This window comes from Aotus nancymaae, unplaced genomic scaffold (genome assembly GCF_030222135.1).
Source record: "Aotus nancymaae isolate 86718 unplaced genomic scaffold, 86718_ANA_hifiasm-v0.15.2.pri h1tg000048l, whole genome shotgun sequence".
In the NCBI taxonomy this organism is placed as follows: domain Eukaryota; kingdom Metazoa; phylum Chordata; class Mammalia; order Primates; family Aotidae; genus Aotus; species Aotus nancymaae.
In genome coordinates, this window is record NW_026988462.1 from 5,634,153 (window position 1) to 5,655,416 (window position 21,264).

Below are 21,264 nucleotides of genomic sequence, written 5' to 3' on the forward strand. Positions count from 1 at the left end.
CTCGGACAGATGAGGGGGAAGCTTGTGGTCTTGCATGGTCATGACACTGACTGATAGTCTGGGGAGACATCAAGTTCCCTGAAAGGCACCTGGTTTCCTGCAGAGCAATGGTATCTCTGCAGTTTTAGAAGCCTTTGGCTTGAATCGTGAAATGGTTGTACAGTTAGCTTGGAAGGATGAGCACCCCAGATCAGTCACTAGTATGGGGACGGCTCTTCTGTCCTGGTATCTGGACCCTCCCACTAGCAAAGTGGGCCCCAGGTATTAGGGCGGCAGGCTAAGGTATTAAGATGGACCCATACAGTGCTGGTGGCAGGCACCTCTGATAGAAAGTGGAGCCTAGCTTTTCACAAGAGAGCACTTGTTGGTCCTGTGTTTATATCAATATCTTGGTGGCTTACGGTGTAAAATTAGACAGTAGTCAATTATTCTGTAGATGAGCATGGTGACTAGTGGATGATACTCTTTTTTTTCTTTCATTTTTTGAGACAAAGTCTTTCTCTTGTTGCCCAGGCTGGAGTGCAATGGCACAATCTCAGCTTACTGCAACCTCCGCCTCCCAGGTTCAAGCGATTCTCCTGCCTCAGCCTCCCGAGAAGCTGGGATTACAGGTGTCTGCCACCCCCTGGCTAATTTTTGTATTTTTAGTAGAGGTGGGGTTTCACCATGTTGGCCAGGCTGGTCTCAAACTTCTGACCTCCGGTGATCCACCCACCTTGGCCTCCCAAAGTGCTGGGATTACAGGTGTGAACCACCACACCCAGCAGATGATGCTCATTTTAACTTTGTGTCCTTAACATAGTAAGTGGTAGAACTTTTAGTTCCAATGCAGTGAAGTTCAGGGAGTTAAAGCTCTTCCCAGCTCAACTCAAGGTAATCCTTGAATTTTTTTTCCCTCTTCCTTCTGGCAGTGAAAAGCAGCCTGAATTCTAATACAAATATTCTTGTTGTCCCAGACTTGCCAATTGACACTTTGCTGTTTTGGAGAAGTTGGAGAGAAATAATTTCTGATGATGAAGGTAGTGAGTGTTACATCTCAAAAGCATTTCAGGTGCTGTTTTGGGTTTTCAATCATTAAGGCTAGTTATTGACCAGGCATGGTGGCTTATACCTGTAATCCCAGCATTTTGGGACCCCAGGGGATGATTACTTGAGCCTAGGAGTTCCAGCCTCTAGTGAGCTATGATTGCACCACTGCTCTCCAGCATGGGTGACAGAGCAAGACCCTGTCCCCCCTCCAAAAAATAAAATAAATTAAAAATAAAAATAAAAAATTATGGAGTTAAAACAAATGTTAGTTTTACAACTGATTTTATGAAGATCCTTTTTATTTTTTGGTCTTGTATCTATGCTGCTTGTTGGACTTTGAATTTTAGATAGTGGAAGCTCTAAACTCAACCTAGCATTTTGTTAAAAGCTTCTGTGATGACCTTCAGGCCTTTTTTAACCCATTTATGTTGGAGGTTGCCAATTTTTTTTTTTTAAATCAGATCTTGGCAGTGAACTTGAGCAGTAGGATATAAATAACTCCCACAAGCTTAGCATTCCAATAATGGAACACTAGGCATAAATGGTTACTTCCTCTGGTTACAGAACAACTGTGCAGGGGACCATAACTCCCTAGCCATACATTCTTAACCAAACAGAATGCAAGCAGGGTCTTCCCTGGGAACTACTGGTGGCACCAGCAGAAAGAGTCTTTGAGGTTGTAATTTCAAAGTAATGCAAACCCCTGTCCTGTGAGAGTTGAGGAATGATTGTAATGCTCAGAGAAACAAGTACTAGTCTAATGGTGAATACGGTGCTCTTACAGTTAGATGCTAATTAGAACAGAACAACCTGTGAGTTTCCAGCACACCAGTCCCTGTGTGCACCTCCATGGTGACAGTGATGGGGACTGAGCAAGTCTCCACCTACTTAAAGCCTTCAGGGGGCCAGGAGGAGCTTGGGAATCCTCTGTGTGAGCCGAACCATGATGCAGGCTGCCTCTCCACTCAAATCTATGCTCTTTGCTGGTCTTTTTATTTTGGATAGTTGAAGACTATCTAAATGTTTTTCTGAGAAATGAGATGTGTTTTTAATAATTCCAATTGTACATTTTTTGATCAACTGTCTGACATGAGGGCCATGCCCAAACCTCACATGGTGTTTTCTTTCTTAGATTTTTTTTTTTTTTTGAGCCAGAGTCTTGCTCTGTCACCCAGGCTGGCGTGCAGTGGCATGATCTTGGTTCACTAAAACCTCTGCTTCCTGGGTTCAAGCCATTCTCCTGCCTCAGCCTCCCAAAGTAGCTGAGATTACAAGCGTATGCAACCACACGCGCTAATTTTTGTATTTTTAGTAGAGATGAGGTTTTACTGTGTTAACCAGGATGGTCTTGATCTCCTGACCTTGTGATCTGCCTGCCTCAGCCTCTCAAAGAGCTGGGATCTTTCCAAAAAAATATGAAAATATGATAGGATACTGAGCTCCCCTCTACCCCTAAGCCAGCTTCAGTAACTATCAACTCATGACCACTCTTGATTTTTATGAAGCCCTGCTCAGTGCCCCTTTTAGATACAGCTCTGTGTGTGTGTGTGTGTGTGTGTGTGTGTGTGTGTGTGTGTGTGTGTGTGTGTGTGTGTTTTGAGAGAGAGTCTTGCTCTGTTTTGCCCAGGCTAGAGTACAGTGTGTGATCTTGGTTCACTGTAACCTCTGCCTCCTGGGTTCAAGCGATTCTCCTGGCTCAGCCTCCTAAGTAGCTGGGATTACAGGCGTGTGCCACCATGCCTGACTGACTAAGTTTTGTATTTTCAGTAGAGATGGGGTTCCGCCATGTTGGCCAGCTTGTCTTAAACTCCTGACCTCATTTGATCCATCTGCCTCAGCCTCCCAAAGTGCTGGGATTACTGGTATGAGCCACCGCACCCGGCCGTGTGTGTATTTTTTAATTGAAGAAGCCATGTTGCTTGTCCTGCATGGATTCCCATGGTGTAGATTGGGCTGACTACATATCCCCACTTCCTCTCTGTCATGGCCCTCTGCATCCCTGCATGCTGTGTCATTTAACATGTCCGTCTGCTACCGGCAGTCAGTAGTTAGATCTAGAAACTTGATGTGATCCAGGTTTTATTCCTCCCACCCCTTTTGGCTGGAGTACTTTGTAGGCAGGGGTGTGTACCACCCACCACTTCGAGATATCTCATTTAGGTTTGGTTGTGTGTGTGTGATATTTGGAGCCATTCATGATCATTGCTTAAGATCCATTAATTTGTTAGGAGTTTGCAAAGTGGTGATATTCTAGTTCCTCATTTATTCGCTGAAATAATTGCATGCAGAAAAGCTTTGCCATTATCAACTCTTTGATACCCTGAGAAATGGTTAATTTTGTTACTTTTTTTAAAAACCGATTTTCAAAATAATGAGTGATTCTCCAGCATGTTCCTCTGGAGTTAATGGATGTTTTGTTATTGCTTGTTCTGTTTGGTTTGATGAGTATGATTGTGAGCTCATGGATTTAAATGGTTCTGATGTGCTGATCGTTACAGTTATTATCCCTGTGCCATGCTTTGGCTGTCTTTGGCTAGTGGGGGTCTATTGAAGTCAGGTCCTGAGTCTTTTGCATGTATATATCATGCTAGCTTCCTCATTTTCTGGTGTGACAAGATATTTCAGGCTCCTTGAACAGTTTTTGCCACAGCTGTGGAATCAACCATTTTTCCTAGCAGCTTTAACTCCTTTTATATGTGTATGTTTACATTTAAAGATAAATATATCATGAATTTATGTGGGTATTTCCAAATCAGATTCAAGACGTTAGTGTTTTTACTTATCTCTTTACTCTTACATCTGTATCTCTTTTCTCCCTTCATCTGTTCTTTTTTCTCCCTAGCCTAATCCAGCTCTTGATATCAACATACTTATTCATTTATTTTATCTTACAGTATCAACACTATTACCCATAATACGATTTCTGCAAATAATTTAAAGCTTTTTTCTTTGCAGTTTACATTGTCCTTAGGGTAGGCAATAACGTGCAGGGACTATCTCTTCAAACTATTTTGTTTAAAGTCAAACAAACTAGTTAAATAAACTATTTTGTTTAAAGTTAAAAAACAAATTATGATTCATCCTTTTGTTTGGTAGGTACAGTCTTTACTGAACATTGAGTTTTCCCTGCTGTGCAGAATGGAAGGTTTTAATTCTATCACTGAAATCTCAGCATCCGTTTTTCCGAAGGGATTTTCTTAGAAGCCTGACATACGGCAGCAGCTCTGATGAAAAGCCCTTTGTGGTCTTAAAAGTTCTTCACAGCGGGTCTCCAGCCCCTCCAGACTCAGACACAGAGATAGTGCAGGAGAGGAGGATAGTGATGTGTATAGGCGTTGGTTTCTACACTCCAGAATCTTCCAGGGATGGGGAACTCAGGCCCCACCCTGATCATGGAACCTAAATCTGGGGGTTGGGTCCTGAGCATCAGTAAGCGTGTAAGTCTCCCAGCTGATTTTAATTTGCAGTCAGGACTGTACTGATTCAGGGAGGACTTCAGTTATGTCCAGAGTCTTAATGATTATTATTTCCCCATTCACTCTTTTTCTTCCTTATCTCTGGATCTTTCTCAACCCTACTTTTGTCCCCTGCTCCCCCATTTCTTTTTTTTTTTTTTTCTGAGACAGTCTTGCTCTGTCCCCCAGGCTGGAGTGCAGTGGCACAATCTCAGCTCACTGCGACCTCCACCTTCCGGGTTCAAGCAGTTCTTGTGCCTCAGCCTCCCCAGTAGCTGGGATTAAGGTGCGAGCCACCATGTCCAGCTAATTTTTGTATTTTTAGTAGACATGGGTTTTCACCATATTGGCCAGGCTGGTCTTGAACTCCTGACCTCAAGTGATCCACTTGCCTTGGCCTCCCAAAGTGCTGGGATTACAGGCGGGAGCCACTATGACCTGCTGTGTTTTCCCATTTCTAAAACAAACTTAATTTTTCCACAGATCACTCTTTTCTGCTTATATTTTTCTTTTTTCTTTTCTTTTTTTTTTTTTTGAGATGGAGTCTTGCTTTGTCTTTAGGCTGGAGTACAGTGGCGCAATCTCAATTTACTGTAACCTCTGCCTCCCTGGTTCAAGCGATTCTCCTGCCTCAGCCTCCTGAGTAGCTGGGACTACAGGCACATGCCACCACATCCAGCTAATTTTTTTGTATTTTTAGTAGAGACAGGGTTTTACTGTGTTAGCCAGGATGATCTCGATCTCCTGACCTCGTGATCCACCTGCCTTGGCCTCCCAAAGTGCTGGGATGACAGGCATGAGCCTCCGCGTCTGGCCTGCTTGTATTTTTCACTCAAATGTGTTCTTTGGTAGCTCATTTCTATTTCCTGTGTTTTCTTTCCTTCTCATGCATCAGGTATGGTGCAGTTGGACAAGGAGTATCTGAAGTGCATGGGGGAGCAGGAGCATGGAGGCCCCATCCCCACTGGGCCTAGACATGTAATGTGTTACTCCAAGAAAGCATGGGATGGGGCTCAGGTGTCAGGAGGCTGAGTACCAAATACTCCATTGAGAAGTATCTGCCTTCAAGTACTCTGGGACTCTGGTAGAACCTGAAGTATGGAGCATTGAAGTATCCTATTGGACTCCTAAAAATCTCTGTGGTTTCACAGTTGAGAATTCTTGTGAAGGAGTAAGGACTGTATTGTTAGCTTGTTTATGGAAAGACTCGTCACCAGGTCATGGATTGGTTGGTCTCCAAGATGGAGAATCTGTGTGAGTTACTTTTGACCTTGTTACTGATATCCAGAAAGTTTAAACTTGGTTAGTTATAATTTTGATAATGAATATTCTCCGCGTTGTTTCTTATTAGTTGAGGGCTAAGATATGGGATGGAGAGGTCTAAGGGAAGGCAGGGACCAAAAACCAGCATTACTCACCAGTGAGCCCGTTTGCTTGCCTGGATTATTAAATGCTGTCTCTCAGCAAGGAAACCTGGACAATTAGTTGGTTGTGACTTGCCTTCCTTTTGCATCTCTTTTGCTGGGTTTATTGCATCTGTTATTTCCTCTGGTGGTGGGGGGGCATCCCTCTTGCCATTTGAATCACACTCACCTCAGGCTGAAATGGAAAAGTGTGTAACCGGCAACAGTGACTCCCAGGGACCGTGAGACATTTCAGGAACATTTTGAAAGGCAAGAGTTAGCACTGAGCTTCTGGCTGATAGCCCAGGTGTGTCTGCTGCAGCCTTGGTTGCCCTTGGCACTCCTGAGCCGGGGCTGCCTGTGTGAACAGTTTGGCCTTCCTCCTTCTCGGGGTAAACTTCCAGATTTTCATCTCAGTAAACTCTAAATAGTCCATGTTATGACCCATTGTACCGGGGGCTCTTCCCTAAACTCCTAGTGCCTCTGATTGGGCACGCCGTGAACCTCTGTGTTCTTGATATCTGATCATCTTATTCTGAATTCTTCAACTAAACGGTATTTTCTGATTTCTGTATCATAGGGGAAAACTTCCATGACCTCATGGAAGGCAATGCGGTTGGTGAAGTCAGTGTGTGTGTGTGTGTGTGTGTGTGTGTGTGTGTGTATATGTGTGTGAATATCTTCTGTAAATATCCTGATCCAGTGCTAGTTGTTTGGGCTGAAAGTGTGTGTTAATTTTTTTTTTTTTTTTTTTTTTTGAGATAAGAGTTTCACTCTTGTTGCCCAGGCCGGAGTACAATGGTGGGATCTTGGCTCACTGTAACCTGTCTCCCGGTTTCATGCAATTCTCCTGCTTTAGCTTCCTGAGTAGCTGGGATTGCAGGCATGTGCCACTATGCCCAGCTAAATTTGTATTTTTAGTAGAGATGAGGTTTCTCCATTTTGGTCAGGCTGGTCTCGAACTTCTGACCTCAGGCGATGTGTCCATGTCGGCCTCCCAAACTGCTGGGATCACAGGCGTGAGCCACCATGCTCTGCCTGTTTTTGTTTTTTATTGATTCTTCTTACCTCACTTCAGATAGAAAACAGCTATCAATAGCAAACCTGTCAGGTGTTTATCATGTCTTTGTTAAGAAGGAGAGATTGCTTAAAAGGAAAAGTTTTGTTTCAAAGTCAAAGTCTTGAAAGATTTTCAAACTTTTTGCACTTTGTCTTTGGAGAACTCAAGAGGAAATGATGTCAAGGGCCTACATGTTTACTTTTGGTGACCTGGATTTGCAATGAGTGTTTGGTTTTCTTTGATGAAGGAGAAGGGTCCCTTACAAGGGGTTCTAGAGGGAGGAAGTAGGTTATGGGGTGAAGTGGTCATGTGGCAGGGAGAGGAAAGGAAAGCTCTTTGCTTACCTCAAACCATGGCTCAAGCTGCATTCTGCTGTTTCTTTCCCTTTAGTCTTGGGGATTAAAATTTCATTCCCTGTGTCTTGTTCAGAAGGTAAGCCCCCATGCCTCCCAGCTCATTTGTGTGGGATTTTAATTTTGCCTCAGGGAATAGCTGATTATTAATATTGCTTCAAAACCAGGATCTTCAAAGTATGGCTGATATAGAGACCCACTGATGATATTACCTTTGAGCTTAATTTCTGCAGTGTTTAATTTTTGACTCTGCACTGCCTGAGCCAAGATGGCAGTTCTTCTGGGCACAACTGAGCTTGTAGGGGGCAGAAACATTGAAGCAATGTCCCGTGGGACCAAGAGCCTGGAATCCTCCCAAGCTTGGTTCTTTTCTCTACTGAAGCTGGATGTGGTTGTCGTAGATCTACTGACACGTAGAGTTCAGATTGGGAAGAATTGGAGAGTTTGATTTTCTGATCTGGGTTTGTGCCAGTATCTCAGTTCATAAAGGCTCTTAATGGTGAAGAAGGTGGCAAGAGTGGTGGCCTCCTGTACATGAGCCTTCTCAACTTTCCCGTGTGCCGTGATGTCAAGAGTACAGAGGAAGTGGGTGAGAGCTGGGGTGTCCCTATGTAAGCAAATTCCTTTTTCCTCTTGGGCTGCTTTTTTCCTTATTCACCTTAGGCCAAGACTTAATTTGGTAGTTTGCCAAGTATGCTTTAAAGCACTGTTTGTAATACTGAGCACCCACAGTGTACCAAGAACAATGTACTAAAACATTATTGACTTTGAAATTAGAATTTTGGCTTCAGGTTAAAACTTCTATCAGCTTGTCTTAAAGAAGAAAACAGTTCTGCTTTTCTTTTAGATTAATGATGAATGTTGAATTTTGAAAATATAAAAGTAAAGCTCGTGTTAAGAAAAAATAAGCTTGGGTGTGGTGACTCACATCTGTAATCCTAGCACTTTGGGAGGCTGAGGTAGGAGGATCACTTGAGCCTAGGAGTTCAAGACCAGCCTGGGCAACATAGTGAGATCCTGTCTATTAAAAAAAAAAATTAGCTGGACATGGTAGTGTACACTTGTAGTCTCAGCTACGTGGAAGGCTGAGGTGTGAGGATTGCTTGAGTCAGGGAGTTCGAGGCTGCTGTGAGCTGGGATTGTGCCACTATACTTCAGCATGGGTGACAGAGCAAAACCCCATCTGAAAAAAGAAAAAGAAAAAAGAAAAAATGGTGTGGTCTATATGTCTAATTAAAGGCTTTTCTTTTTCTTCTTTTAGGAAAGTACCAAAGTAATCCAGCCCATATTTTTGGGAAAAATTATTAATTATTTTGAAAATTATGATCCCACAGACTCTGTGGCTTTGCACAAAGCATACGCCTATGCTACGGTGCTGACTTTTTGCACGCTTATTTTGGCTATACTGCACCACTTATATTTTTATCACGTTCAGTGTGCTGGGATGAGGTTACGAGTAGCCATGTGCCATATGATTTATCGGAAGGTAAGTGACATTTAGCATTAAATGTTTTCCTCACCTGAAGCATCAGATGCATTCTGGGAAAGTTTTATATGAGTTAAATATTGCACAAATAGCCACTGCACTCCAGCCTCGGTGACAGAGCAAGACCCTGTCTCTAAAAAAAGAAAAAAGGAGAAAACTTCTGTAAATAGAATCATTTACACCTTACTAGAGAAGTTTGCTATTTGCATCAGGCCAGTGTTCTTTTTCTTTATGCAAAATGTTTCCGGTGTATAATGAAAGTTTTCTATTGCTGTCAGGGCATGGCTGCCTTTGATAACAGGCTGTTGTAGAACACTAAATTTATAATGAATCTAAAAATACCAAATTGGTTTTCAGTGTTTCTTTACCTCAATCTCACAGTTGTATTTATGGAAATTTTTGTTGCTGTTCATTAAAACCTTCACTTACATCACAATTGTACTCAGAATTCAACTTCAGTGAAATTGGATCTATGAAATTAAATCGAGGAGAACAGAATATATTTGAGAAAGTGAATTCTTATATTTTTAAAAGGAACCATTTGGTCATATTCAATATAATTTTCTTAACTGAAGAAAAATGTAAATGGAATCCACATCAAATACAGGCTTTCTTTATATTCTAAATCTAGTTGTGGTTGTTTTCAATGGTTTGTAAGAAAATAGTTGGGTGTTTGGGATAACACTTTGAATTTTTGATTGCTTTTCTACAATTTTGGAGAGGACTTATGGTGTTTCTATTTTATGTTGGTTTTCATTCAAAGTAGGTTTTTTTTTTTCTTTCTTTTTTTTTTTTTTTGAGACAGAATCTCACTCTGTCACCCAGGCTAGAGTGCAGTGGTATGATGTCGGTTGGCTGCAGCCTCCGCCTCTTCGGGTTCAAGAAATTCTTGTGCCTCAACTTTCCAAGTAGCTGGGACTAGAGGCATGCACCACCACACCTGGCTAAATTTTGTATTTTTAATAGAGATGGGTTTTCACCTTGTTGGCCAGGGTGGTCTCGAACTCCTGACCTCAAGTGATCTGCCCACCTTGGCCTCCCAAAGTGTTGGGATTACAGGTGTGAGTGATCACACCCAGCCTCAAAGTAAGTTTTTACATTAAACAGTTGTCCCTTGGTATTCTTGGGGGATCGGTTACAGGACCTCTTGAGGATACAAGAAATCGGAGGATGCTTAAGTCCCTCATATAAAGTGACATGGCATTTGCATATAACCTATTCACATCCTTCCATATATGGCATTTTATTTACTTATTTATTTATTTATTTTAAATAATTTCAACTTTTATTTTAGATTCAGGGGTATATGTGCAAATTTGTTCCATGGGTGTATGGTGTGATGCTGAGGTTTGGGGTGTGAATGATCCTGTCCCCCAGGCTGTGAGTATAGTGCCTCATAGGAAGTTTTTCAGCCCTTGCCCCATTCCCTCTGTCCCCACTCTAGTAGTCTTCTGTGTCTGTTGTTCTCATCTTTATGTCCGTCTGTACCCAATGATTACCTCCCACTTGTAAGTGAGAACATCTGGTATTTGGTTTTTGGTTCTGGCGTTAATTTGCTTAGGATAATGGTCTCCAGCTGCATCCATGTGGCTGCAAAGGACATGATTTTGTTGTTTTTTTAACGAGTGCACTCCCATGTACTTTAAATTATCTCTGGTTTACTTACAATACCTAATACAATGTAAATATACATTATGTATTATAAATTGTACATTATATAATTGTACATTGTATGATGTAAAAATACATTGTATTAGGTATTATAAATAAATGTTTAGGGAGTAGTGACAAGAAAAAAAATCTGTGCATGTTCAGTACAGACACAATCACCTATTTTGTTTTCCTTGAATATTTCCAACCCCAGGTTGGTTGAATCCAGGATGCAGAACCCATGCATATGGAGGGCTGACTGTTTTCTTTCTCATTAGGGCCATAATAATAAGACCTGATTTGATATGTTCTTATTTTATTTGTACGTTTTATATTGAGATATGCCATACATCATACTGTAGTCTGTCCTGGTCTTAACTGTTACAGAAGGAGTAGGATTTCTGGTTGCTTTACAAAGAAGTTGCCATAGAGATGCTAGCATCAGGAGCTAAAGAACTTGTCATTAAATCTGTCCTGGATATCTCCTTGTCCTGGGCCTTTTATTTTTAATACTTATTTAAAGATAAAACTAAGCCATTTAAATTTGAAGTATTCTTCTTTTACCTCGTTGTCACTTATCCAGAGCTTCTGTCAGGTGTCCTCCCCAAGTCTTCCTTTGACATGGAGGAATCAGTCTTGGAATTCTGTGAATCCTGGAGGCCTCATGTCTTATTATCTATGGTAGAGTATAACAGGTATGCCTGGATTCCTTGTGTTTCACCTGAAAATGACAACAAGACTTGTACACACTAGTGAAGGGGTCATCACCGTCATTACCAGCATCACCACCACCACCATCATCATCATCTTTATCTGTGTTATTCTTTTGTACTCTCTCCTACCATTTAAAAGAAAAATACTTAGGTTTTTCTATAAATTAGCTAGATTTCAAGATCATACTTCTAATAGATTCATAAAAATTTCACTAATACTCCACTTGCAAACTTTAAAAGCACCCTATACCAAAGTCCAGTTTGAAGTAGTCATTCAGTAAAATACAGCTCTTTGTACAGATGAGATATTGTTCACCTGTTTTTCTTCCTCTTTTCCACTAATGCTTTGGAAAGTAGCCTTTGGGAAATCTGATCTACCTTGGCAAATTTGCTTACCTGTATGTAAACATCTCCCAAAGGTATTAATTTGCCAGCTTGATTATCTTAGAAGCATTGTCTCTTTATGAAGTCAAAAATGACTTGGGTTAAACTGTAAGACTTAACCTGAAATCTCAGAAACATGGAAAAGACAGATATCCTCATGTCCTGCCTTACATCTGCAAACATGCCCAGGTGAAGAAATAAGACACTTCTTCCTCGCACATGGGCTGCTTCCCTGGGGCAGAGGCTGGCTCTGCAGCATGGCTCTGAAAGGTCTCTCCATGATGCTGGGAGTTTCCACTGAGGCCCCACATCCTAACTTCTAGTCTGGCAGAAATCATGTTGGGTGTTGCAAATGGAATGACTGCTGAGCCCATCGCCATCATTTGGTACTGAATGATCTTGTGGGATGTATGAAAATGACTTGTCATTTATTTACTTTTTCACAGCTTTGGTTAAATTACTTTAGGCTTTTAATCATTAATTTTTCTTCTTTTTTTTAAATTGTACTTTAGGTTCTGAGGTACATGTGCAGATCATGCAGGATTGTTGCATGGGTACACACATGGCAATGTGGTTTGCTGCCTCCATCCGCTTGTCACCTATATCTGGTGTTTCTCCCATGTTCTCTCTCCCCAACCTCCCCACCCACCCCGCACTGTCCCTCCCCTAGCCCCCACAACAGACCCCAGTGTGTGATGCTCCCCTCTCTGTGTCCATGTGTTCTCATTGTTCAACACCCGCCTATGAGTGAGAACATGTGGTGTTTGATTTTCTGTTCTTGTGTCAGTTTGCTGAGAATAATGGTTTCCAGATTCATCCATGTCCCTACAAAGGACAGGAACTCATCATTTTTTATGGCTGTGTAGTATTCCATGGTGTATATGTGCCACATTTTCCTTGTCCCATCTATCATGGATGGGCATTTGGGTTGGTTCCAGGTCTTTGCTATTGTAAACAGTGCTGCAGTGAACATACATGTGCATGTGTCCTTATAATAGAACAATTTATAATCCTTTGGCTATATACCCAGTAATGGGATTGCTGGGTCAAATGGAATTTCTATTTCTAGGTCCTTGAGGAATCGCCACACTGTCTTCCACAATGGCTGAACTAATTTACACTCCTACCAGCAGTGTAAAAGTGTTCCTATTTCTCCATATCCTCTCTAGCATCTGTTGTCTAAAAATCTGATATTTTTCTTCTTCTTGTAGTAAAATATGCGTAACATAAAATTTACCTTTTTTTTTTGAGAAGGCATCTTGCTCTGTTGTCCAGGCTGGAGTGCAGTGGCATGATCTTGGCTCACTGCAACCTCTGTGTCCCAGGTTCAAGCGATTCTCCTGCCTCAGTCTCCCAAGTAACTGGGTTTACAGGCATGTGCCACCATGCTCGGCTGATTTTTTGTATTTTTATTAGAGATGGGGTTTCTCCATGTTGGTCAGGCTGGTCTTGAGCTCCTGACCTCAGGTGATCCACCCGCCTTGACCTCCCAAAGTGCTGGGATTACAGGCATGAGCCACCACGCCCAACCTATTTTAACTCTTTTTAAGTGTTCAGTAGTTTATTGGCATTAAGTACATTCACATCATTGTGCCTCCCAACCCCACCATCCATGGACAGAATTTGTTCATCTTCCCAGATGGAAACTCTGTGCCCATTAGACACTGATTCCCCACCAGCCTCTCTCCACACCCATCACCCTTCTGTTCTCCAGCTGTGTGAATTTGATGACTCTGGATATTTCAGAGAAGTAGAATCATACAGCATTTGTTATTTTGTGTCTGGCTCACTTCATGTAGCATAATGTCTTCAGGGATTATCTATGCTGTATTGTATGCCAGAATTGAATTCCTTTGAAAGGCTGAGTAATATTCCACTGCTTGGATATGCCACATTTTGTTTATCCATTCATCTGTCACTGGACATTTGGGTTATTTCTGCCTTTTAGCTATTGTGAACAATGCTGCTGTGAACACGAATGTATAGCTATCTTCTTGAGTCCTAGCTTTTATTTTTAATTCTTTTAATTTTTATTTTTGAGACTGAGTCTTGTTCTGTTGCCCAGACTGGAGTGCAGTGGCATGATCTTGGCTCACTGCAACCTCTGCTTCCCGGGTTCAAGTGATTCTCCTGCCTCAGCCTCCCGAGTAGCTGGGATTACAGGCACCCGCCACCAAGCCTAGGTAATTTTTGTATTTTTAATAGAGATGAGATTTTACCATATTGGCCAGGCTAATCTCAAACTACTGTCCTCGTGATCTGCTCGCCTCAGCCTCTCAAATTTCTGGAATTACAGGCATGAGCCACCACGCCCAGCTGAGTCCTTTTAATACTTTTGAGTATGTATTTAGAGGTGGAGTTGCTGGATTACATGGTCATTCTATGTTTAATTTTTTGAGGAACGACCATACTGTTTTTCACAGTGGCCACGCCATTTACATTCCCACTTACTCTTTAATAATTTGTCTGTTTAACTGGAGAACTAAATGAGATGTTTTTATGAATCACAACTGGTTTTAACTTGGATTGCTGGCTCCAAGGGTGGTCTGTTGAAATGACTTGTGGTGGTTTGTTCAGGTTCCTCAGAACTCTGTGTTGTTTCTTATAACTTTTACCAAATAAAGAGGCTGTGCAGCACAGGCTGTGTTTTAAGTGAGGTCAACAGATTGGCATCAAGAATATGGGCTCCTCATGGCAATAGTGTGCTGAACATCGTACTTGCTCATGTTAGAATGTCGTCAGTCATGAGTCATATTCCCAGCATGGGCCCGTATAACTCTGCAGTGGCAACAGTGCCTTATCTCCTATTTTTACTTTTTAGCCATCTGGGACCCAGAAGCAGAGAATGTGTCCATCTTTAGGTCTCAAGGGGTTACTTCTGTAGCTTAGAGCATGTGAACTGGGGCGATGTTGGAGGAAGACAGTCCCTTTAGTCAAACTGAGTCAGGATTAAGGATGGCTGAAGATCTCTAGCCCCAGCCACCAGTGAGACTGGATCTCCCATTTGCCCATGCCTACCTTGGCTTAAGGCCTGGATGGATCTGAGCCTGAATGCTAAACGTCAATAGCCCTACGAAAGAATGGAGGACAGTTTCATTCATCAGGATGTTCTTGTCATTTCAGCTTTCATATTATAAAATACATTAGGCATAGAGATTTTGCCTTAAGATCTGTGGCCTAATTAGCTCAAGATTTCCTGACTTTGTGTCTAGTTTGAAGAACCACGGTGGTTCCTGCCATGGGCTGGCTTTTGAGTTGGGGATTTCGATGTTGGACTGGCTTGTCCTGAATGCCTGGTAAAGCCACAGCAGTCCCTGAGCCTCCTGGCGCTCCTCTCTGCTGTTTGCAGACTTCTTTGCAGAATTGAGTAAGTTTGGTGAAACTTTTTATTCTGCATAAAACTGCCTGTCTTCACTCTCTTTAGAGTTACTCCGAAGGATAGTTTGAGGTAAAGTATCTGTCTGTCCTTCATGTTCCGCCTTCTAAGGTGTGTTGAGTCCCTGCAGACTTTCTAGTTTCCCTTTATCATTTATTACAGATCTGTCCTAGAAGAAAATATGGAATATATGTGTGCAGTGTATCTCAAAGGGGTGCTTTCTATAGTTTTCTGTTTTGAGAAATATTTATAGTTATCCTAAGTGTATTGTTTAACCATTTAAGCGATACTATGTGGTTCCGTTTTTAGAATTCTGTAACTTGGGGGAAAATACATAGTCCCTGTATTGAGGGAATGTATTCCCTGGATACGCCAGGAATACATGTATGTATTCCCTTGGATTCTCCACCTAGAGTTCATATTATCAGGTACTCTTCATCTTTCTCGGGGAAGGATTCCTGTTTCTTTTAATCCTTTCATTTGAGAACCCTCTCCTCTTGACCATTTCCTTCTCCTCCTCCTCCTCCTTCCCCTCTCCCTTCCCCTCTCCCTTCCTCTTTCTCCTCCTCCTCCTCCCTTCCCTTTTCTCCTCCTCCTCCTTCTTCTTTCTTCTTTCTTCTTTTTCTTTTCTTCTAGACAGGGTCTTCCTGTGTTGCCCAGGCTGGTCTTGAACTCATAGGCTCAAGGGATCCTCCTGCCTTGGCATCTCAGAGTGCTAGGATTTTGGGTGTGAGCCACCATGCCTAGGTTTTTTTTGAGATGGAGTCTCACTCTTTCACCCAGGCTGCAGTGCAGTGGCGCTATCTCAGCTCATTGCAACCTCCACCTCCCGAGTTCAAGCTATTTTCCTGCCTCAGCCTCCTGAGTAGCTGGGACTATAGGTGCGTGTCACCACACCCAGCTAATTTTTTATATTTTTAGTGGTGATGGGGTTTCACTGTGTTCGCCAAGATGGTTTTGATCTCCTAACCTCATGATCCGCCTGCCTTGGCCTCCCAAAGTGCTGGGATTACAGGTGTGAGCCACCGTGACTGGCTGGCTTTTTTTTTTTTTTTTTTTCCAGATGGAGTCTTGCTCTGTCGCCCAGGCTGGAGTGCAGTGGCACGATCTTAGCTCACTGCAACATCCACCTCCCAGGTTCAAGCGATTCTCATGCCTCAGCTTCCCAAGTAGCTGGGATTACAGGCATGTGCCACCATGCCCAGCTAATTTTTGTATTTTTAGCAGAGATGAAGTTTCACCATGTTAGCCAGGCTAGTCTCGAACTTCTGACCTCAAGTGATCTGCCTGCTTTGACCTCTCAAAGTTCTGGGATTACAGGTGTGTGCCACTGTGCCCAGCCTTGATCTTTTCCTTTTTTTTTCCTGGCATTGCAGCAGGTCAGGTATATTTTCAGGTCAGTGGTCAGAGCAGCAGACAGCCTCCTCTACCATAAACTGAGTAGGAGGTAGAAGGCACCCTCCCATAATGCGCAGAGAGGCTGGGCTTGTGCACCTTTCCCGGGTCATGTCCGCCGCCCTGTGCCATAAGTAGAACCTGAATTAAAAAAATAAATGCACCATCATGTGCTGATGTGAGAAGATTGCAGCCCTCTGTAGCTCTCCACCTGCATCCCAGTCTTCTTGCCCCTCCCTCTGGGTTTTCTCAGTGGATGTGGAAAGACAATTGATAGGAAATTTTGTCAGCGTCTGAGCCATACAGTGTTGTGTTCATAGTTTTAAAACAGAACTTTGTTTTTATTTAAAGCTTATTTTATTTCACTGTAGACTCTATATTGCTTTATATGTAGACTGAATAGTATGAAATTATAGATATTCAGAGCCAGGTGTGGTGGTTCACACCTATAATCCCAACACTTTGGGAGGCCGAGGTGGGCAGATCACTTGAGGCCAGGAGTTCGAGACCAGCCTGACCAACATGGTGAAACCCCATCTCTACTGTGATTACATCTACTCGAGTGGCTGAGGCTTGAGAATTGCTTGAACCCAGGAGGCAGAGGTTGCAGTGAACTGAGATCCATGCCACTGTACTCCAGAGCAAGACTGTCTTAAAAAAATGACATATATGTAATCCCAGCACTTTGGGAGGCCGAGGCGGGTGGATCACGAGGTCAAGATATTGAGACCATCCTGGTCAACATGGTGAAACCCCGTCTCTACTAAAAATACAAAAAGATTAGCTGGGCATGGTGGTGTGTGCCTGTAATCCCAGCTACTCAGGAGGCTGAGGCAGGAGAATTGCCTGAACCCAGGAGGCGGAGGTTGCGGTGAGCCGAGATCGTGCCATTGCACTCCAGCCTGGGTAACAAGAGCGAGACTCCGTCTCAAAAAAAGAAAAAGACATATATTCAACTCCTTTGAGTCTTTTTACAAAACCAGCAATTTCATATGGCTCAAACTAATCTTTTGCCTGTGAGTCTGTAGATACGTTTCCTTTCTGAAGATGTGTAGGGAGCCTCTTGAGAGTGTAGTCAAAGTGAAACTGTGGTGTGTATGGAAGTAGACTTATCGCCCTGGACACATGTTATTCTCTGGTTGGACTTCCTCTTCTATGCCATTTTCTAAGCTTCTGACAAAATAAGAATGAACCAGTAGTGCTGCTTACACTGTCTTAATATGTTAAAAATTTTATTTCAAAAACTTTTCTCTCTCATTTTTTGGTTTTACTTCTGATGTAAACTTGAATCTTACCTGGGCATTTTGTGAGACATTAATCTCATCAAGGGACAATTTGTCCGTCTTCTAGTTTGCTAGGGAATAGCTAAGAGGAGCCGTGTTAACTTTCCATAGCTTGGAGTTTGAGCTAAGAAAGCAAGTTCAGGAGGGAGGACTTGTTTCGTTTGGATTTTTCCAAGAGGAAATTTCCTGCTGCTGGAGAATTATGAGTGTCAGATGTGTCCCACCATCTGATAATTTTATTCCCTTCACTGGGGTGTGGGTGCAAACTGGAAGAAAATGCTTTAGTTCAGTGTTCCTCAAACTGCTCTTTGTTGTATTCACAAGGGGAAGTTTTTAAAATAACACTGGTGCCTGGACTCTTCCCCTAAACATTCTGATTTAATTGCTATGGGGAAATTTTAAAAGCTCCTGTGTGATACTAACAGGCCTCAAATATATGTTCAGCTTAATTTTACGCTTTATAACTAAGACCTTCCAGTTCACAGAGATAGCATATGGGTTGCAGGTTTATTTTTTTTGAGATGGAGTCTAACTCTGTCACCCAGGCTGGAGTACAGTGGCGCAATCTTGGCTCACTGCAACCTCTTCCTCCCACATTCAAGCAATTCTCCTGCCTCAGCCTCCCGAGTAGCTGGGACTACAGGCGTATGCTGCCAAGCCTGGCTAATTTTTTGTATTTTAGTAGAGGCAGGACTTTATCTTATTGTCCAGGCTGGTCTTGAACTCCTGAGCTCAGGCAGTCTGCCTGCTTCGGCCTCCCAAAGTACTAGGATTACAGGCATGAGCCACCGCGCCCAGCATGGGTTGCAGGTTTAATCCCCCTCATTGGTGAATGGCTCCTTTGGACTTGTAGGTCTAAACCTTAAGCATGGTAGCTGTTTATCAGCCCCGAGTGTCCTACCGTCTTGTCTGGGAATCTCATACGCAAGAGAGCCCAGGTGTTGAGTCAGGTGTCCAGGCACTTTGTAGAAGACTCCATGAAGTCTTGTAGTGGTAGATTGGCAAGGGTAGAGATTGAGTGTGCACTCTGAGACCAATCATGGACTCAAGACTAGTCAGACCTGGGTTCATATCTCAATGTTGTCTTTTTTTTTTGGAGTCGGAGTTTTGCTCTTGTTGCCCAGGCTGGAGTGCAATGATGCGATCTCGGCTCACTGCAATCTCCGCCTCCCAGGTTCAAGCAATCCTTCTGCCTCAGCCTCCCAAGTAGCTGAGATTACAGGCATGCATCACCACGCCTGGCTAATTTTTGTAGTTTTTTAGTAGAGACAGGGTTTCTCCATGTTGGCCAGGCTGGTCTCGATCTCCTGACCTCGTGATCTGCCCTCCTTGGCCTCCCAAAGTACTGGAATTACAGGCGTGAGCCACTGCGCCTGGCCAGTGTTGTCATTTTCTAAGATGTAAAATCTTAGAGAAGTGCATTCACTTCTCAGAGCCAGTTTCCTGATAAGAACTTGTTGAAGACTACTCTTTCCCCATTTAATCAAGTTGGGGACAGTGTTGTAGATTAAATGGCCGTTTATGTGTGACTCTGTTTCTGGATCTTCTATTCTTTTTTGTTGATCTATATTTTCTTTTGTTTTACTTTAATAGTCAGGTGGATAGAATCTATCCTTTCTTCATAGCAAATTATCTTAATTACTATAGCTTTATAAATCAAATAATGAAAGTTACCCAACCTGTTTTTCTTTTATGATTGTTTTGGCTATTCTAATTCTCTTGCATTTTCACACAGATTTTAGAATCAGCTTTGCAAGTTTTACAGGAAACTGTTGGGTTATGCGTTGGAATTGCATTGAATTTACAGGACTTAGGCAGAGTAGGCCTTAACATTATTTAGATGTGGGCCTAAACATTATAAGATTTCTAAAAAATCTTAACGTTATTTAGATTTCCAGTGTAAGAAAATGGTGTATTTACCTGTTCTTCATTTATCTAGATATTTTTAAACTTCTTTTTTTTTTGAGACAGAGTCTTGCTCTGTCACCAGGCTGGAGGGCAGTGGTGTGATCTCAGCTCACTGCAACTTCCTCCTTCTGGGTTGAAGTGATTCTCCTGCCTCAGCCTCCTGAGTAGCTGAGACTACCGACACATGCCACCACGCCCAATTAATTTTTGTATTTTTTTAGTAGAGATGGGATTTCACCACATTGTCCAGGATGGTCTCTATCTCTTGACCTCACGATCCACCTGCCTTGGCCTCCCAAAGGTGCTGAGATTACAGGTGTGAGCCACCACGCCCGGCCAACTTCTTTTTTTTTAAAGTAGAGATGGAGTCTCACTATGTGGCACAGGATGGTCTTGAACTTCTGAGCTCAACGGATCCTCCCAGTCTGGCCTACCAAAGTGTTGGGATTACAGGCATGAGGCTCACGCCAAGCCTTAGATCTTAACTGTCCTTATAATTGTTAGGAAAGCGGTCTTAAAGATCTTTTGTTATATTTTTATTCCTTAGCATTTAAAAAAGTATGCTGTAATTCAAAGTAGCATTTGTACTGTTATAAAGAGTGTTTGTTTATTTATTTTACTTTTTTTTGAGATAGAGTCTCGCTCTGTTGCCCAAGCTGGAGTGCAGTGGCGTGATCTCAGCTCACTGCAACCTCCACCTCAGCCTCCTGAGTAGCTGAGATTACAGATTTGTGCCACCACACCCGCCTAAGTTTTGTATTTTTAGTAGAGATGGAATTTTACTACGTTGGCCAGGCTGGTCTCAAACTCCTGACCTCAGGTGATCCACCCACCTTGGCCTCCCAAAGTGCTGGGATTACAGGAGTGAACCATTGCGCCTGGTCATAAATCATTTTTTTAAATTTTCACTTACTATTTGTTATTAGTATATAGAAATACAATTAAGTTTTGTATTTTTGCTTTGTTTCCTGAACCTTGCTACAGTGTGTTAAGTTGCAGTAATTTTTGGTTGATTCCTTAGGGTATCTGTTTAGGTAATCATGCCTTTGGATAGAAACAAATATATACTCTCTCTCTCTCTCTCTCTCTCTCTCTCTCTCTGTGTGTGTGTGTGTGTGTGTGTGTGTGTATGTATGTGAAGGAGAGAGAGAGAGAGTGGAGGAGAGGGAGAGAAGTTAAAATCTCCAGTTATGAGAGTTCATTTCTTTTTCTCTTTAGTCATGAACTTTTTGCATTCTGACTTACTGGATTCACTTGTATTTAAAGTTTCTTATTGGATTCATTTGTGCTTAAGGTTTGTTTGTATTTACTATCCCCTCACCTTCACCACCATACAATATTTATGCTTTAACTGTCAGTTGTCTGTCCACAATTTAAAAGAAGACACTTTGGGAGGCCGAGGCAGGTGGATCACGAGGTTAAGAGATTGAGACCATCCTGGTCAACATGATGAAACCCTGTCTCTACTAAAAATACAAAAAATTAGCTGGGCATGGTGGCGCATGCCTGTAATCCCAGCTACTCAGGAGGCTGAGGCAGGAGAATTTCCTGAACCCAGGAGGTGGAGGTTGCGGTGAGCTGAGATTGCGCCATTGCACTCCAGTCTGGGTAACAAGAGTGAAACTCCATCTCAAAAAAAAAAAAAAAAAAAAAAAAAAAAACAGAAAAATGAGGTTTTAAATTCCCTATTGAATTACTGTTTCTGGTGCTCTTCATTCCTTCCCTTACCTCTAGGTTTCAATTTGGTATAATTTCTTTTCAGCATGTAA

The 21,264-nt window shown here is 42.4% G+C and overlaps 1 protein-coding gene across 3 annotated transcripts in view; it reads left to right on the forward strand.

Moving 5' to 3' along the window:
* Positions 1-21,264, forward strand: part of ABCC4 (ATP binding cassette subfamily C member 4 (PEL blood group)) — a 280,167-nt gene that overhangs the window by 52,601 nt on the left and 206,302 nt on the right. For 2 of the 3 annotated variants that reach the window (XM_021667906.2, XM_021667907.2), the window contains exon 4: positions 8,562-8,786. The exons of the other annotated variant lie outside the window; for it this stretch is intronic. In XM_021667906.2, the coding sequence (XP_021523581.1) occupies positions 8,562-8,786 (225 nt within the window). The remainder of the gene's footprint in view (positions 1-8,561; positions 8,787-21,264) is intronic. 3 annotated transcript variants of the gene reach the window in all.